The sequence below is a fragment of the Cyprinus carpio genome, chromosome A2 (genome assembly GCF_018340385.1).
Source record: "Cyprinus carpio isolate SPL01 chromosome A2, ASM1834038v1, whole genome shotgun sequence".
NCBI lineage: Eukaryota > Metazoa > Chordata > Actinopteri > Cypriniformes > Cyprinidae > Cyprinus > Cyprinus carpio.
Window position 1 is genome coordinate 6214049 of NC_056573.1, and position 16882 is coordinate 6230930.

The window sequence follows — 16882 nt, forward strand, 5'->3', positions numbered from 1 at the left end:
GTGAGGTGTCATGTTAAATACCATTGTGGGAGAACAATCACGAACTCCCAAAAAAAAAAAGAAAGAAAAGGAATGATTCTCCTGATAGCTATGTTTTCTGTAACAGTGACAGTGAATGTGTGGTTGTGTTTTTAGGGTGGGCCTATCAGATATTTTAAAACGTACAGGCTTCACCGATGAGTTTCACCCATTCATGCACTGCAAGTTCAGTTTTGTCTTACCACAAAGTTGCATAGGTTGTATAAAATAACACAGGGCATTCATTTTAGAAAATATAGTCGAGTAATTTAATAGGCTTTCTGTACTCTTATAACTTTGTATTTAAAAAAATATTTATAAAAAAAAAAATTTTTTTGGGAATTTTTGGAGGTTGCAGAGCCACTAAACATACAGTGCCAATACTCCGAATTGTCGATATCATACGGCCACAAGTTGGCCATATTCAACAGCTCTGCTCTTTAGCTCATGCAGTTACACCTAAACCGTCACTGAAGCACTGACGTGTACAATATGCTCACGACAGCGGCGTGGACCTCGGCCCTCTGGGTTTGGAATGATGGACACAGGAACTAACGAGGCGTGTGTGGGTGTGTGTGCACTTCTCATGTGTCCAGCGTGTCTGTTTCTAACAGTTCTCAGGCAGGCTGATTTTGTGTGTGTGGTAAGCATCACAGGTCCGTGTTGTGATGGAGCTGAGGGACCGCTGGTCTGGGCTGTGGTCTGGTGCCTCACGCGTGGACTACAGCAGTGGATGATGGCTATGCACACATTCGTAGTCGGTCCATGGCTTCCCAGCAACAGCGTCATTTTCTTAGATCTAATACACAAACCTGAGAAAGGGAAGTGAAGTTATTATGACTTACGGCCAGTAAATGGAAAAAGTTAAGCCTCATAAAAATTAGGGCTGCACCATTTGGAGGGAAAAAAAAATAATTGAAATGTTTCTGATAAAAATTGTGATTATGATTGATTAAAAAAAAAAAAAAGGTTGTTTGAAAGGTTGCACAATTTAGCCACATTTTTGTGATTATTATGGAAACTTGTTTCCACCACGGGATTAAAAAAAAAAAATAGTAATAACTCACAATTGTGATTTCACATCTCAAAATTGTGACTTTTTTTGGGACAGAATAAAAAAATAAAAGGTAACTTTTCTCAATTCTGAAAGTTACAATTGCGAGTAAAAAAAAGAAGTTGTGAGAAAAGAAGTTAAGTTAAATTTATATAGTTAAATTTAAAGTTAAATTAATTATTTTATTCAGTGGCAGAAAAACTCTTCCACAGATTATATATTCATAATAAATTCAGTGGCAGAAAAATATATATTATTTTTATATATATATATATATATATATTTAATATTATATATATTTTTTAAATATATATACTTACCAGGGTTAGTACAAATTTTTACCAAAAGGTTCCATGTGACATTTTCATGACTTTCCAATATTCAGACTTAATGTTCATTATTTTACAATAAAATATATCAGCTCAAATTTATCATAGCATATGTTAACTAAAATAAATGACTGTCAATGCTACTTGTTTGCTGTCTATATTTTTTTTTTTTAACAAGTACAAGCTGCAACTACACCAGACTTTACTCCACGCAGAGAGCATATCACATCACATCACTGAATACTGTCATTTGTTTAACCAATATTATCATTTAAACTCAGGACCTGAATTTAGTTTTGGAAACTGTTTCGGTCTAACAGTAGTATTCAGGTACAAAAATTCAATAAACTAAAAACAGATTAAAGTTACAAAAGTTAACTGAATCACTCAAACGGTTTTCAAATGACTGATTCAATCTGACAGTCTGTGTGGGTTTAATTACTCTAACCTACATGCTATATATTGAATAAATGTGTGCAGGAATGAGTAAAACTATGCAAACTAGGTGCAATCCTGCACCCAAAGTCAGGACCTGATTAAACATAGTTTTTCAAAACTTTCTTAGCTTATTTATTTTTCCAAAACTTTTGTGGGCCTGGAAACTGCTGCTGGAAATTCTCGTTACAAGTATGGAAAGATTGCTGGCACATGTTGTGTTCTCAAATGCATATAAAAGTGACCTAAACTCAGAAAAGATTCAGAGATGGTTTGTGTGGAGCAGCATTTACTGCGAACTGAACCGTACTAAAAAAAAATACCAGTGGATAATGAGCCGCTCGTGTAAGAACACTCTGAACCCAGCAACTTTGATCATGCATACCTACTAAAAACTATAATGGGTTTCAGACAAATTCAGTCCATGCTGTATCTTCATAGTAGCCAGAGGATGTTCAAGTGACACTTGACACAGAAACTCACCGATCCATCTGATGCACTAGCGCCCACTTTGTCTCCAGTGGAGTTCCAGCATACTTCAAAAATCCCCCCCGTCCCTCTGTAGCTGTTGACTAAAGCACCACTCTGTAGGGCAGAAATTGAAACTCAAGTCATGCAATGCAGCACAGTACACATCAATATATCAGCCAGGCCGGTTAATGGGCAGCAGCTGAAAACTGTGGGCCCTATCATACACCCGGCACAATGTGGCTCAAGGCACGCCTCAAGTGTTTTTGCTAGTTTCAGTCTGACGCAGTTCTCATTTTCCAATCCTGCGCCGCATTTTTAAATAGCAAATGCATTTGCGCCCATTTGTGCGTGCTGGTCTAAAAAAAGAGGTGTGTTCAGGCACGTTGCTATTTTGAGGAACTGAAAATAGACTGCGCCATAGACCAACTCAAATCTGCTCTAAAGTCTAAAGTCAATGATGCAATTATTATTTTTTTTTGTTCTTTAAAGAGCGTGTTAGTAGAAAATGCGCCTCTGGGCGGGTCCACAACTCGCATTCACTTTGCTTATTACACACAGGGATGCGCAGCAGTACACAAACATGCCAAATATTAAAAATTAAAAGAATATTATTGTGTAGAAAATATTAGTTTATTTCAATGACGTTTAATTAGAAAGAAATTATTGTTTTAATCAAACATTATTTTTATCACCATTTCTGAACCATCCTATCAGGCTATATTTACAACAAACTTACAAATTATATAGGCTATTCTGGTTTTGTTTCATTTGAACACATAAAACAAACTGTGCAAAAAAACAAACAAAAAAAAAATTAAAAGCATTAAACAGCGTAGAGTGAATATGTTCTTGTTGAAAAAAAAAACAAACAAACAAAAACATGTACATGAACATGATCGGGTGAAAGTCGTCTCCTTGTGCCGTGTGTGAACCAAAGTGTTTTTTTAGCCAACTGAAAACACCAGGCGCTCTTCTGAAACGTTAGCTGTGAATGCTTGCGAGCGATACGGAGGCGCTTTGGTTGCTGTGATACAGAATAGCCGCTAATATGGCAGACGCTTCTTGAATGAAATGTTGCATGCATATCAGTATTAACTCCTCCATTGTCGTTCACTCGAAATGCAAGTAAGACGTGACAGTTGGTCGTGAGGTCTTTTAAATTTCTGAAAGATCATGTGACTGAAGCCTGGAGTAATGATGCTGAATATAAAATATATAAAATTAGAAAACAGTATTAATGTAATACTATTTCACAATATTACTCTTTTTATTTTTTTACTGAACAGCCTTGGAGAGTGTAAGAGACTTCTTTTAAAAATCATTCTCTTCACAAAACAGTTGGCCAAAGCAACTAGACTTTATTATTCTCATGTGAATATGTAATGAGTATCAGTTTGTTAAATAGCCTACAGTACCTGTGTGTTCCAGATATGGACACACTTGTCGAAGGAACCGCTGGCCAGGTGCCGCCCATCTGGACTGAATGCCACGCTGTAGACGGGCTCCTGGTGTCTGGTCAGTGTGTGGATGCAGGCACCACGCTCTGCGTCCCACAGACGCACCGTTGAATCGAATGACGCACTTTAGGCAGAAAATAAGAAAAAACTGCTGCTCAAAGTGTATAGCTACATACACAAATTAAAAAAATGGTCTAAACATCTAAACAGATTTTACATTTACATTTAGTCATTTAGCAGACGCTTTTATCCAAAGCGACTTACAAATGAGGACAATGGAAGCAATCAAAAACAACAAAAGAGCAATGATATATAAGTGCTATAACAAGTCTCAGTTAGCCTAAACACAGTATACGTAGCAAGGGCTTTTAAATAATATAATAAATAAAAAGAAAACAGATAGAATAGAAAAAGAATAGAGCAAGCTAGTGTAAGAGGTCTTTTTTTATAATTGTATAATAAATGAAAAGAAAATAGATAGAATACAAAAAGATTAGAAAGGTAGTTACATTTTTTTTTTTTTTTTAAGAATAGAATTAGAATAGAGAGTGCTAGAGTTAGAGGGTCAAATAAAGATGGAAGAGATGTGTTTTCAGCCGATTCTTGAAGATTGCTAAGGACTCAGCTGCTCGGATTGAGTTGGGCAGGTCATTCCACCAGGAGGGAACATTTAATTTAAAAGACCGTAAAAGTGACTTTGTGCTTCTTTGGGATGGCACAATCAAGCGATGTTCACTTGCAGAACGCAAGCTTCTAGATTTTCAGTTTAGAACAGCCTTTCCAAGTGAAGAGTGATGGTGGCTGTTTGTGTACCTGGCCAGCATGAGGTTGGCATTGGGGTTGTTGGTTCCAGGGCCAGTTGGGCTCCATTTGATGGTGTAGATCTCCTTACTGTGGGCTTGCAGGTCATGAACACAAGTGTCCTGTTTCATGCTCCAAAGCTAACGTTTAATAGAAAACACAACATTAATTTAACACACTCCAAGTTAACAATGCAACACATTAGTAAAAATTAGGGATGCGCCGATCCGATATTCATATCGGATATCGGCTCCAATACTGAAATTGTTTGTCGGATCGAGTATCGGTCAGAGATGGCCGATCCAAATCCGAAATTGTGCGTATTATTTTGTGTTATTTCTGAAGCCATATGATAGCTTAATGTGAGCTACATGTGAATATTTAAGTCCTTACATTAAAGTTCACACAAACTTTTTTCTCCGCTGTGGCTGTCAGTCGTTCGTTCAGCCTTTAAACCCTGGTCGCATTCGATTACGACAGTCAGTTTGGCAAAGCAATCTCCAAGATCATTCTGTGTTCCCATTATTATACTTGATTTGTAAATAAATGTCTAAGATTTTGCAAAAAGGACTTTATCTTCTTGCCAGTTTAATGCTGTTTTGTTACTTGCTACCAGGTGTCTGTGAGAACAAAACGCAGGTGTAGAAAAGGCTATAAATTGTTTTTAATGTGCACAGAACTGAAATTTAAAACTGTTAAAAGAAAGGCTCAATAACTGTTGCACAGATATAATACAATACGCATCAATTTCTCTTCCCTTTGTGCTTTGCACTTTTTAATGCAATGCGCTGGGTGCTGTGACCAGGGTTGCCTGGTTTTTGCAACAAAACCCACCCAATTGCATTTCGAGGGGGGTTCCCCGGTAAAATTCGCATTCCAGGGGCTAAATATCAGGTTATTGGGGTCGCTTCAACCCACGGACATGAAAAGCAACCCGTGGCAACAGTGTTAAAGTAACTCATTTCCACGGGAAAACCGCAGACTTGGCAACACTGGCTGTGACTCTGTGTTGCTTCAAGTGCATCATTCTGCACACCGGATGCGCATATTGTAAGTTCTTCATGCAGCACTGTATATGTTTTGTCCTATCGCATCTATCATATGTTGTTGCCTTATTAAAAAAATATGCTATACATTTAAAAGACATGTACTTTAATTTTATAGTATATACTTTTATATAAATACATTCATGAATATTGGATTTCTAAAATTATTGTGCACTGAATTTTCTAGAATAAATTTTGCTGCCGAATTATCCACTAACCTAGTTTATGATCAATTTTTGTCATAGATTACGAATATACATACATAGGCCTATATTTTTCATATTTATTGTTCATTTTATCTTTCTTTATAATGAAGTAGTCTGTGTCTAGTTGATTGTGAAAGAATGATTATCAGTTCCACACACAGAGATATACAAATTCTACATTTAAAAAAAAAAAAAAAAAAAAAAAAACCTTCACTGGTATAGGATCGGTATCAGCCAATACCGAACCCTAGGTATCGGTATCGGAGGCAAAAAAAGCGGATCGGAGCATCCCCAGTAAAGATGTAAATCATCAAACAAGTGATGGCTAGTTGTTTGTATCTTACTTTAAGCGTCATGTCATCAGAGCAGGAGGCCAAGAGATTCCCCGTTGGATCCCATTTGATTGCATTGACTTCATTCTGAAAATAAAGGAGTGCAAATCATCAGTGATGTAATCAGTTAGCATGCTTTAAACCTATAATGCTTTATCTATCATATTTTATACATATTTGCTTATCCATTGTCTTCAAGAAGAAGGACTTTTAATATAACTTCCAAAATGTCCTCTATCGCAACTGCAAAATCTTTGCTGATTTTGTAATGGCAAAAACAAATTTTATATTATTGCAATTATCGCTTTATAAAATAGTTATAGTTTAAACAGCAGAGCATGGTGCAAGCAACGCTGAGATCCTAGGCTCGATTTCCACATAATGCATGAACTTAAAATTTGTCTCTTGAATGCAGTTCAAGTCGCTTTGGATAAAAGCAACTGCCAAATGGAGAAATGTAAATGCATTTCAAATTGATATTTGAAAAAACAAAAAAACGATTGCATTTATTTTTTAATTAATATTTCATACATAAGACAATCTAAAAACAAAATTGAAAATGTCTATTAAAAATGCTATAGCAGGTGTTATTAAAAACATAAAGCTCACTTTATTAGGATACATTTACAGGGAACTGATTACTACATGTATTTTTTAGGCAGCCTGTTCTCTAACAATGTTTTTGCCACCATAATATTATTTATACTGTACACAATATATTTTACGTGTATTTGTATACATTATATTAAAATAAATTAAATATTCATAATAAATACATTTACACATTAATTTTGTATATAATTTCACTGGTTTCATCCTTTGTTGGCACTGCTCTGACCACCAATAGGTTTTTAATTTAGAAAAAAAATTCAAAGAAATGCTTCAAATGTGCTTGTATAAAGAACATGCTTTTTTCCCAATTGTTCAATAGACAGTTTGATTTAGATAAATAAATAAATATACTGACTTCAAATGTCAGGTTGAAATATCACTTCTGGTTAATGGTTAAAATCACTTTTAGGGCTTCTGGGATTCCAAATAGTCAAAGTAAAATAGTAGTAAATAAAGTAAATATCAATGAAGATTTAACAAAATATTTTAATTGAGTTTTTAAGTATATCCACACTCTTTTAGAATATCTGATGTAAGTGGCTTACTGTGTGGCCCTGGAATGTTTTGACTGGTCTTTCCTGGCCCAGTTTACACACGTGAATGCACATGTCTGTGCTGCAGGAGGCAAACGTGTTGTTGCTCTGCCAGTCCACGTCCAGAGCTGGAGCTGCAGGCGGCAAATGCAAACCACATCATTCTTGACCATTCTTTTGAAACTAGCTAATGTACAATCGGTACAATTGGATGACAAGAAAAAGGTTTTCTACCTTAAAACCAAAGACAGATTTATATCCATAATAAAGAACCCTTCTCATTGGGGGTTTAAAAAGAATCCGAAATAATCATTTACCGAAATACTCGCTCTCAAGATTTTACAGTTCACATCACAAACAATACGGCTGAGAAAACCTGTCATGTATATGTTTATTAATGTGCATTAATTAGTGTATTTAACAAAGTGTTTTCCCCCATTTCTCAGCTGAATTAGCAAGAATGTAAGGTTAGTTTTGGGAAAATTCATGTCCTGCTTGTGGTGATTTTTGTTACTCACCTGAATGGAATGGAAACTGCTGTTTGGCCTCTCCCGTGTGTGCGTCCCAAATAATGGTGGTCTGAAAGGTGCACATTGCCATTAGCATTTCAGCTTCGCCACATCATCTTATCTTGACAGAATATGATAATCAAATAAGATTATACTATACCTTATCAACACCAGCACTGAGGATAAAATTTCCTTTCTTGTTCCACTTTAAAGCAAATATGGGACCTTTGTGCTGCCCCAGTGTACTGGCAAGATTACCTGGCGGTTATGGGACGCTTATTACATAAACAGGATTTTTTCATTCATTTGATGTTAATGATTAGTAAGTTAATAAAGCTCACCATCTTTAGTCCATATCCTGGCAAAGCCATCATAGGATCCTGTGGCGAGAAGTGTACCTTCACTCTGTCCAACACAATAGACAGAAATATGAATTTGATTAATTTGTTCTGTGTATGAAGAGCGTGGAAAAGAGAGAGCTCAGACACAAAAGTTGCAAGCAGGGTTACTTCAGTTCATAAGCGCTAGTCCCAGCACTCACATTCCAGTCCAGTGAGGTGACGTCTTTGTTACTGGGTACATCCTGTCCCCCCTCCCGAATGCAGTGCCGCAGCACCAGCTGAGTGGATCCTCCTGCACTGCTCTCACTCAGGTTCCAGATCCGTGCGGTTGAGTCTCCAGAGCTGATGGAAACAATGAAACAGAGATAAATTCCCACAAAAATGTACAGGCCATTAAGCCAAGACAAGCAAAGCAATAACTGGATTTCTGTCATGACAACTCTGAGAAAGTTTAGTATGGTTATATGCATGGCAATGCTAATGTGTTTGGTCTTGGTGGAACAGATCTGCTATGCTGCTGCTGTGGCAGAACAAGTACCAAAACTAGTGTCAATACATCCACAGACAAGACGCGGTGAGCATATAAGAAATACTACTGCTGCACACATGAAATATGAAATTACCCCGTAGCAGGTAATTATAATTTATTACATTTATGTAGTGCTTTTCTGGGTACTCAAAGCGCTTAACATGGAAGGGGGGAATCTCCTCAACCACCATTGAATATGAGCGCTGCAGCTGCTGCATTGCTTTGTTTACAGCTGTTACCGGGAAAACCGCTGTATTTTTACCATTCCAAAAGCGCCTCCTGCTGGCAGAGAATGAGTTTGCATTTTCAATAAGCACATCTGCTGTTTTTGTTCAGACCAATGTGAAAATCAACCCATGTTTTTAAGCAGCAAACACGCAGAGTTGTAAACGTGACCTAGTGGATCGACCAGAAGATAATGCATTACAGTAGCATATACTGCGGTTGTCTACTGCCACCAGCGGTAGTGCACGTGATGTCATGCACTCTATAACAAGAATAATAAAAAGTTTTATATACAAGTGTAATAACAGTAATAGTTGCAAATTATTTAGACTATAAGTCTATGTAAATTCACAAATTACCTCAAAACCCATACACAGAGTTTCCTTTAGATTGGCAGATTTGAGCACAGGAAAATACAGTTTATGCATTCAGCAAATTAATTTTCTGTTGGGTGATGGACCTTGTTGGGAAATAAAATACTACATCACCAATCTGGAGCCATCTCCATTCATGTCACGCATCCGCGTTTGTACAAGTTCCCATAATCGCAAACACCTGGCTGGTCAGGTTTGGTGAGGCTTTCTCCAAACTGACCAAATACAAACAAGACAGCGATAAATGAAAGATGTTGCTTGCTTGGTGGGGGAACAGTGAACTGTGTCTACACCACCGCATCTGTCTAGTGTCTACACAGGACATTTGAACTCTGTGTCAGTACCTCATAAACAGGACGAGGCAGTTTACCGTCGGGGATTTGTCATGTCATGTCGTGCTGCATCCAGTGTAGCATCACTGATTATAATGAGTTTTAAGCCCCTTTCACACTGCGATTCCGGCAAATACACGGGTAATGTGTCCCGGCATTTGTACACGGGTCGCTAGATTTTGCACTTTCACACTGCCAGTGATAACCCGGAATATGTGCGAGCGTTCACACACAACCCGTAAAGGTCCCATGAAGACAAGTGATATCTGGGTGTGACGTGTAATGTACGAGTCGAAAACGCTAGGCACGTTAACTTTCACTGAAGCTGGTGAACGATCTCAGCTTCAGCGCGGAAAGTGAGGAACTAACTGATCTCTGCTTCGTTACAGTTTGCGCATATTTTTTCGTCGCGAACGTTGATCTGCCTTCAAAACATGCTAAAAGAGTCGCGCGATATCGATCAATCCCGGGACGTGTTTGCTTTCACACAGAAGTCGACCCGGCAATGTTCGGCAATTTGGCGGGTCCGACGTGCAGTGTGAAAGGGGCTTTATAGTATTTTGTCGTGTCGCGCCGCTCGCGTCCAGTAGACATGTATTTATCTTTCTTATTTAGGCTACTTTCTTGTTTAACTGTATTATTTCTATGATATTTATTTTAGTGCTTTGCAGGCTGTGTACTCACTGACGGAAGTGCTAAAATAAACACGAGCTGATGAGTTAAATCGGGTGTGTGTTAGATGAGTGAGACAGTCATTCTGTGACTTAATAAAAGCACTTCTTGTCAAGAGAAAAAGTGACAGAAGCAGCAGCTGTGAGTGGGGTGGCCAACCCTAGTCCTGTGTTAACGAACTAATTTTTTTTTAAGAGAAAAAGTGACAGTAGCATCAGTTTTGGGCTTTTTTTTTTTCCTTTATATATTTGTAGGTAGTTGGTAAATCAGGATGTAGGTGGTAAAAATCTGCCACCGTCACAGCCCTAATAATTGTTTAAATTAATATTATAATTGATACCTTTGTTTCAATTTTCTTTCAAAAAGAAAAAAAATCTGAACTCTAAATCATTATTTTTTTCAGTCATTTTAATTTTATTTAAGCAGGTCTTAAAAAGGACTTAAAAAGCCTTAAATATGAGCTTAAATATCCTGCAGATACCCTGGTCCTGAAAAACCATCAATTCATGTTTTTAGGTAGGCCTATATAATTGTCTGGACCTCCGCTGGTAAGGAGGGTTCATTACTGGACCTCAAGCAATTTTAATTGAAGACCCCTGCAGTATAGTGTCCCCATCACTACACTGGGGCATTAGGACCCGTTTTTTTGTTTGCTTGACCTCAAGCAATTTTAATTGGTACTAACCTGGCTCAACCCTGCTTAGCTTCAGATCTATACAGGTGGAACTGGGGAAGGTGGAGGGTTTCTGAAGTGCATGTTTTTATGTGGCTCAACCCTGCTTAGCTTCAGATCTATACAGGTGGAACTGGGGAAGGTGGAGGGATCTAGAGTTTCATGACAGAACTTTGTATTAAAATTCACAGTATGAGAAAATAAACTGTTGCTTTGGCTTAATACCGACCCAGACGCCAGCAGATCACTGACAGGGTTCCATGCACAGATGAAGACCTCAGACTCGTGGCCCCGCAGCACCATGGCTTTACTGGCTGGGATCTCCACCGCCCTGTCCACCTCCATCATTTCTGAGTGGTGGTCTGTCAAAGGAAGAGGCAGAAACACTTTCAGTGCAATATGACATTATTAGTGGAGGGAAAAAAAAACCAATAGATTCTATGATGCATCGCAATTCTCTTCAATGATCTTGAGCTATTTTTTTTTTCTTTCACATGTCACACGACCATTCATGCAGGGACAACAAAGAGCATGTTGTTATTGTTAACATGGTCGTCAAGGATACGAATGTGGGCAGCCATGCCATCGTTTTGAAAAGTCTCTGTTTTGGTCCGTATACACTGAAACGCAACCCCGGAGTTTTCAAACTAAAACGGGGTCTGCAGTGTTTTCGAAAGTCTCCATTTTAACCCAGGGTAAAGACTGAACAGTGTCAAACAGAGAAAACAATAACCTAGGACTCTCCTAAATGGCCAGGGTTGAGAATGACCATGGGTTTATAGTTAATTATTAATAGTTTTTCGTGTGAAAAGCCCTCATGGTGAGTAAATGCTGACAATTATATTTTTTGTGTTTCTTGGTGAAGTCACAGGTTGAGCTGTCTTATGGACTGAATAATATTCCTTATTGACAACTCTGGCAGTTTCAACAAAGTAAATGTAGGGCGTGAGCTTACTAGACAGCGTGTGAGATCCGTTCTCTTCTCCATTAGCCGTGCTCTCTCCGTTCTTGGCAGCGGCAGCTTGCTGCTGAGCCAGCTTATCCTTATACACCTGCTGCCTCGTTTGCACCACGTCTGGCATCACTGCATCAATCAACGACAGCGACTCGATCGGTCGTCCATCAAACAGCGTACCGTCCTGTGACCACATTACACAACAGGTACAAAAAGGTTTTTCCGATTGAGCATCTTAAATATTTAATGGGAAAACTGGGGATATATGATAGCAATAACAGCACTGACCTCATTGATGCTGACTTCCGCCTCCACATACTGCAGGCCTTTCTGGATGATGGAGATGAGGGCAGCAGGGGGCACCAAAGCGCCGTTGATGTTGGACTGACTGATGTGGCTCTCTATGCCAAAGGTGAAAGCTGAATGGGAGAAGCCTGCAGGGGAAAGGAAGACAGCACTTGTTACCATTTAGGAACAAGTATTTGTGAATAGTGAGGTAGAAAGTATTGGTATTTTGGTACAAAGTCAATATAGAAATTGTAAAAATGTTACACATTTAAAAACAGTACTCCTGACCCAATTTTGTCAACTTTCCTGCAGCATTGCATTTTAAAATTTATGTTCTTTTAATTCAGCTCTGGGGTCATGCCTCGACGCATTGATCTTCAATCGGTCAGGTGGTTTTAAGTGATATGAATTCACAGGCCAGAGTTCAACAAACTTGAATTTTGAAATGCAAAATTTCTTTGCATGAGTTTGTGTTTCCACTCACCTTCCTTCACACGTGTATGAATGGCAGTGAATGGAACAAAAAGTGTAGTTTGACCACCACTTTAGTCATTGACTAATAAATTGTTAAATTTCACTTTCTGGCATTTGAGGTAAAGACTAAGAATAAGGTCAGCACAGATATATTTTGCCTTGCCTACACTTGAACACTGACTAAGCTTTTGGGAGTTTCACTGTGTCATTCCAGCACTCTATTCCCATTGATATCAATGAATGGACAGTGTGTTTGATGAACCGTAAACTCTAGTGTGTAGGTGCCTGACTCACCATCGCTACTGACAAAGTGTGTGTAGAGTGTGTGTTAAATAACTGAAATAGTTCACAATAGTTCAATATTTCAAAGGAGTTTCTTAGATAGTAAAATAGCTTTTGCTATATAGTGAAATTCCACTGGTATTAGTTCTGACAAAAAACAGCATATAAAACATCAGCTTTTTCCATTTCCTGAATTAAATGTTAGAGATGTTTGCCCAAAACAGATTATCAAGATGTTGTGAGAGTGCTAGGTAGTAACTATGCAGTTGGTTTTGTCCTGAGTGGTTTTAGTATGCTGTAATGTGGACTCTAGTGTGTTCTGGGTGGGTTATTAGGAGGTCGAACCAATAATTAGTTCCTAGGAAATAAACATGGCACAGAGCAAAAACCTGACACCGCGTGCAATATGAAACAGGATATACACTGAGCATGTGCTGCTAGCTCAGATGAGGAGGCTAGTCTGCAGATGATGAACAGATACACACCTGACTCCTGCAAGTATCTGTACACCAGGAAATTGACCTCATCACTGCTTACGCTCATTTTGAATCCTGGGTGAACCAAGAGGTTAGGGCAAGAGTGGAGCCTGGAAAACAAACAAACAAAAAAAATCAGTGCTGATTTCCCAACACAGGATTAAATTACGTTATGAAATATATTAACACAGAAAGCAGTTCATTTAAAGTGTATAATATTTCCAACATTACCAAACTTTTCACTAGTACTGTTAACTACTGGTAACTGCTAAAATTATATTCTAAAACATCAGTTGATTTTACTGTCACCTATTAACAAGACATGCACATTACTTACGTTTTGTTTTTCTTTCTTGTGATTTTAATTTTGCCTGATGTTTTTTTTTTTTTTTTTTTTTGATAAGGTGAAAAACTATACAATAAAATTAAAATTTTATATTTTATAACATCCTGACATAAAATACAATAAAATACAATCACAGATTTTAAATATTTGTTTAATTTAAAAACAAACAAACCGTGGTAACTAGTAAATCTGACTGGCTTGTACAATTTTTTTAATCATGTAGCCACCTTGGCTGGTAAGCTTAAAAGTTCATTTGGAACATGCATAAGATGCAGTAAACCTGCTCTCAGTACACATTAACAATGCAAACTTTTTAACCAAACAGAGAACTGAACATGACCTCCTCGACTGAACTTTCTCATGGAAGCCTATTTGAGCCCTGGAGAGATTTTCCACCCATTTGCTCACCACTGGAAAGAATTGTTAGGAAGTTACACAGTAGGGCCGGATATTGTGATGGGAAGAATTGCATGCATTAAACAAGAGGAAATACCCTAGATGCACTCATACAGCCTCTTGTTTGGTATTTAAGCCTCTTTCACAGCCTAATAAGCCTTTACATAAAACAGCATCCCATCATATGACAAGACTCCCTGTTGTTCACGACGTGTCCACAGCCCTGAAAGTGCAACAGTTTGTCTGTTCACAATCAAATAAAATGGGCTTATACGACATAATAAAAAGATTCATAAGCAGTGTAAGATCTGCCCGGATAAATGTCTTTACATTTAAATCTTTTATCCAAAACTCATACTAATCACATACCAGGACATTTGTTTTCTAAAGAAAAAAAAAGATCATTCTGACAGCAAAGCATCTCTTAAAATCAAATTGTAAATCAAACATAAGAGATTTATTTTACCTATTCATCTCAACAGCAGTTACTCAGCTGGCACAAGTCCAACACAAGTACACAAATGTATTTTTATTTTTAACGCAATGAAGGATATTTAAGACTTCTCATGGCTTTACAAGAAGAAACTGAACAATTTTGATTTTTTTTAAGGATCTGTGTTAATATAGTGTGACACTTGCTTACCATGATACCACGTGTTGATTAGATGCTCATACTCTTGCCATCCATGGAAGCAAAGTCAAATCAGCCTGTCAAAAAATTCACCATTGTATTAGATACAACTAAAGTCTTTTATTTATTTTTTTTGTTTTTAATCAAGAAGAGGCAACAGTTTAACAGAATACAAATGAAAATGTTCATTTAGCTAACAATTGACTCATTTAACGTTAGATTAATTTAGCTGTAAACAATTGGTAATTAATCTAAACACACCACAGTTTAGAGAAAAACAGTTATTATTATTATTTCCACATTTTTTTGACCAATAAGCTTTCTGGATATGGATTTTAAAAATCATTTCAACAATGATTGTACTTGTACTAGAGTATATACACACATATATTTGAAAAGAGCATTGTGCACTGGTCAGGCTGTTGGAAGATTTTGGAATTGTCTGCAGGTGAAATGTTCACATCTGCCACGCAGGCACAGTATTTACCCCAATGACAAAAATGATCTCGAAACAGTCAAAGAGTGGCCAATTAAATGGCCTAGAGATGATATAACAACTTCCACTATACAGTACTCAAGTACACTATACACTAACTTACTTTTTTTTCAGGGTTCCAGGCACTTTTTTTTATTTGTTTTTTTTTATGTATGGTTTTTTTTTAAAGAAAGTCAATTTTTTTTACCCAGTCCACCGATCTATATATGATATATCTATATATATATATATATTCTACATTATAGATCAGTGACCCAGTCTGATAATTTTGTCCAGTCAGATTTGACAGGTTTCACACTATTTTTTTTTTTTTTGGCTTTATTTATAGTTTGCTATAATAAACAGAACAATATAATATAGCACATCTTTCACAGAGCAAAATCGTAATTATACATCTGCTATAATAATAAACATCATCATTGTTAAACTGTGACAAGCGCCCGGCTGTTATTGACTTCAGTTCAATCTCATCAACAGCTCGATTCAATTTGACCCATTCATGTCTTATTCAAGGGTAGAGCTCTAACACGTCGTTAAGTTAAATAACTAATAAAACAACAATATATTGAGATAATAAAACATAATTAAAAACGACATCGAATATTTATGCTTTTTAAAAATCAAATCGTAACACCTGTCACCCTGCCGGAAGCGCAACTGCATGTCATTCGATTATTAGCTCACGGCTAATACGCATCGTGGATAAACGTCACCGGAAACAACAGTCTCCCCAGACAAATGCAAAAATGAGCGATTCTAGTTCCAACACGTGGCTGCTTCCATAGCAACGCAGCTAACTAACGTTAGTCGGTTAAATAAAAGCTAGTTGTTGTCAATGTCCACCTCGCGTGCACGGCGCGAGAAACCAGAGCGCCCATCCCCCACCGCGCTGCAGTTTCACTCTGCAAAATCAAAACTTTTAATGACTTATATGACCACTTCAGCAATCTAAAAATGCAAACCTAACGGTCAGCTCACGCATAACTGGGTTACGGGAAGTGTTGGGGGGAGGGCTCGTCTTACTCGTGCCGATGCTTCCACTCTCGTCAACCGTTAGCTTCTGGAGCTAAAGTACTGAACAAATGTGCCACAGCGCCGAGGCAAATCCGACAGAAGGGTATCCCTCGACTTTTCCACTCCACAATGATATTTCTTTCCTCGAATAATATCTATTTTCCTGTTTTCTGTGGGAAATACAACAGAATTAAAGAAACATTTAGCAGCTTATGGACTGCCAGGCGCTTCGGAAGAAGCCGACGGCCTCAGACTAGCACTAGGGCGGAGACTTTCCAGGCGAAAATGAGGTATCAGGCCAACGGGGCTTCCTTTCAATCACAGAAATAAACAAATAATAATTATAATAAAAAATACAAACAGGTAAATAAAAAAACCTGAAAAAAATATTTGAATTATTAAACATTATGAAACTAATTTTAAATGCTGGAGAATGCTTATTAAAGCGAAATGTTGATTGTTGGGTATTAACTCGTAATAGAAGACTTCTGATTTGTACCGTGTTGTATTTCACGGAAATCAACTATTTAAAAAAAAAAAAAAAACATAAAGTGGTGTTAAAGTTATTAAAATCA

The 16882-nt window shown here is 37.5% G+C and overlaps 1 protein-coding gene across 3 annotated transcripts; it reads right to left on the reverse strand.

Annotated features, from left to right (window-relative positions):
• Positions 1 to 375: 375 nt before the first annotated feature.
• Positions 376 to 16588, reverse strand: LOC109108405 (F-box-like/WD repeat-containing protein TBL1XR1). 3 transcript variants are annotated; one of them, XM_042770702.1, is made up of 16 exons: positions 16317 to 16588; positions 14810 to 14874; positions 13434 to 13534; positions 12193 to 12338; positions 11905 to 12088; positions 11179 to 11311; positions 8345 to 8486; positions 8145 to 8208; positions 7964 to 8061; positions 7813 to 7873; positions 7307 to 7428; positions 6162 to 6236; positions 4578 to 4705; positions 3723 to 3888; positions 2320 to 2421; positions 376 to 830 (listed from the first exon to the last, which is right to left on the reverse strand). In XM_042770702.1, the coding sequence occupies exons 3-16, from the start codon at positions 13489 to 13491 to the stop codon at positions 804 to 806; spliced, it is 1506 nt and encodes a 501-aa protein (XP_042626636.1). In that variant the 5' UTR covers positions 13492 to 13534; positions 14810 to 14874; positions 16317 to 16588; the 3' UTR covers positions 376 to 803. The 3 variants fall into 3 exon arrangements, with proteins under 3 accessions (XP_042626636.1, XP_042626637.1, XP_042626639.1); XM_042770703.1 differs by lacking the exon at positions 16317 to 16588 and adding an exon at positions 16256 to 16274; XM_042770705.1 differs by lacking the exon at positions 16317 to 16588 and adding an exon at positions 15928 to 16228.
• Between the last annotated feature and the right edge of the window lie 294 nt (positions 16589 to 16882).

What these genes read in the sequence shown, in the direction of transcription:
- LOC109108405 (XM_042770702.1), bottom strand. Translation starts at nt 13,491, where the DNA reads ATGAGCGTAAGCAGTGATGAGGTCAATTTCCTGGTGTACAGATACTTG. An exon ending in CGGATCTCACACGCTGTCTA is followed by an intron (nt 11,312 to 11,904) that starts GTAAGCTCACGC and finishes TTCCTTTGACAG; the next exon opens with ACCACCACTCAGAAATGATG. An exon ending in AGTGATCTGCTGGCGTCTGG is followed by an intron (nt 8,487 to 11,178) that starts GTCGGTATTAAG and finishes TGTTTCCATCAG; the next exon opens with CTCTGGAGACTCAACCGCAC.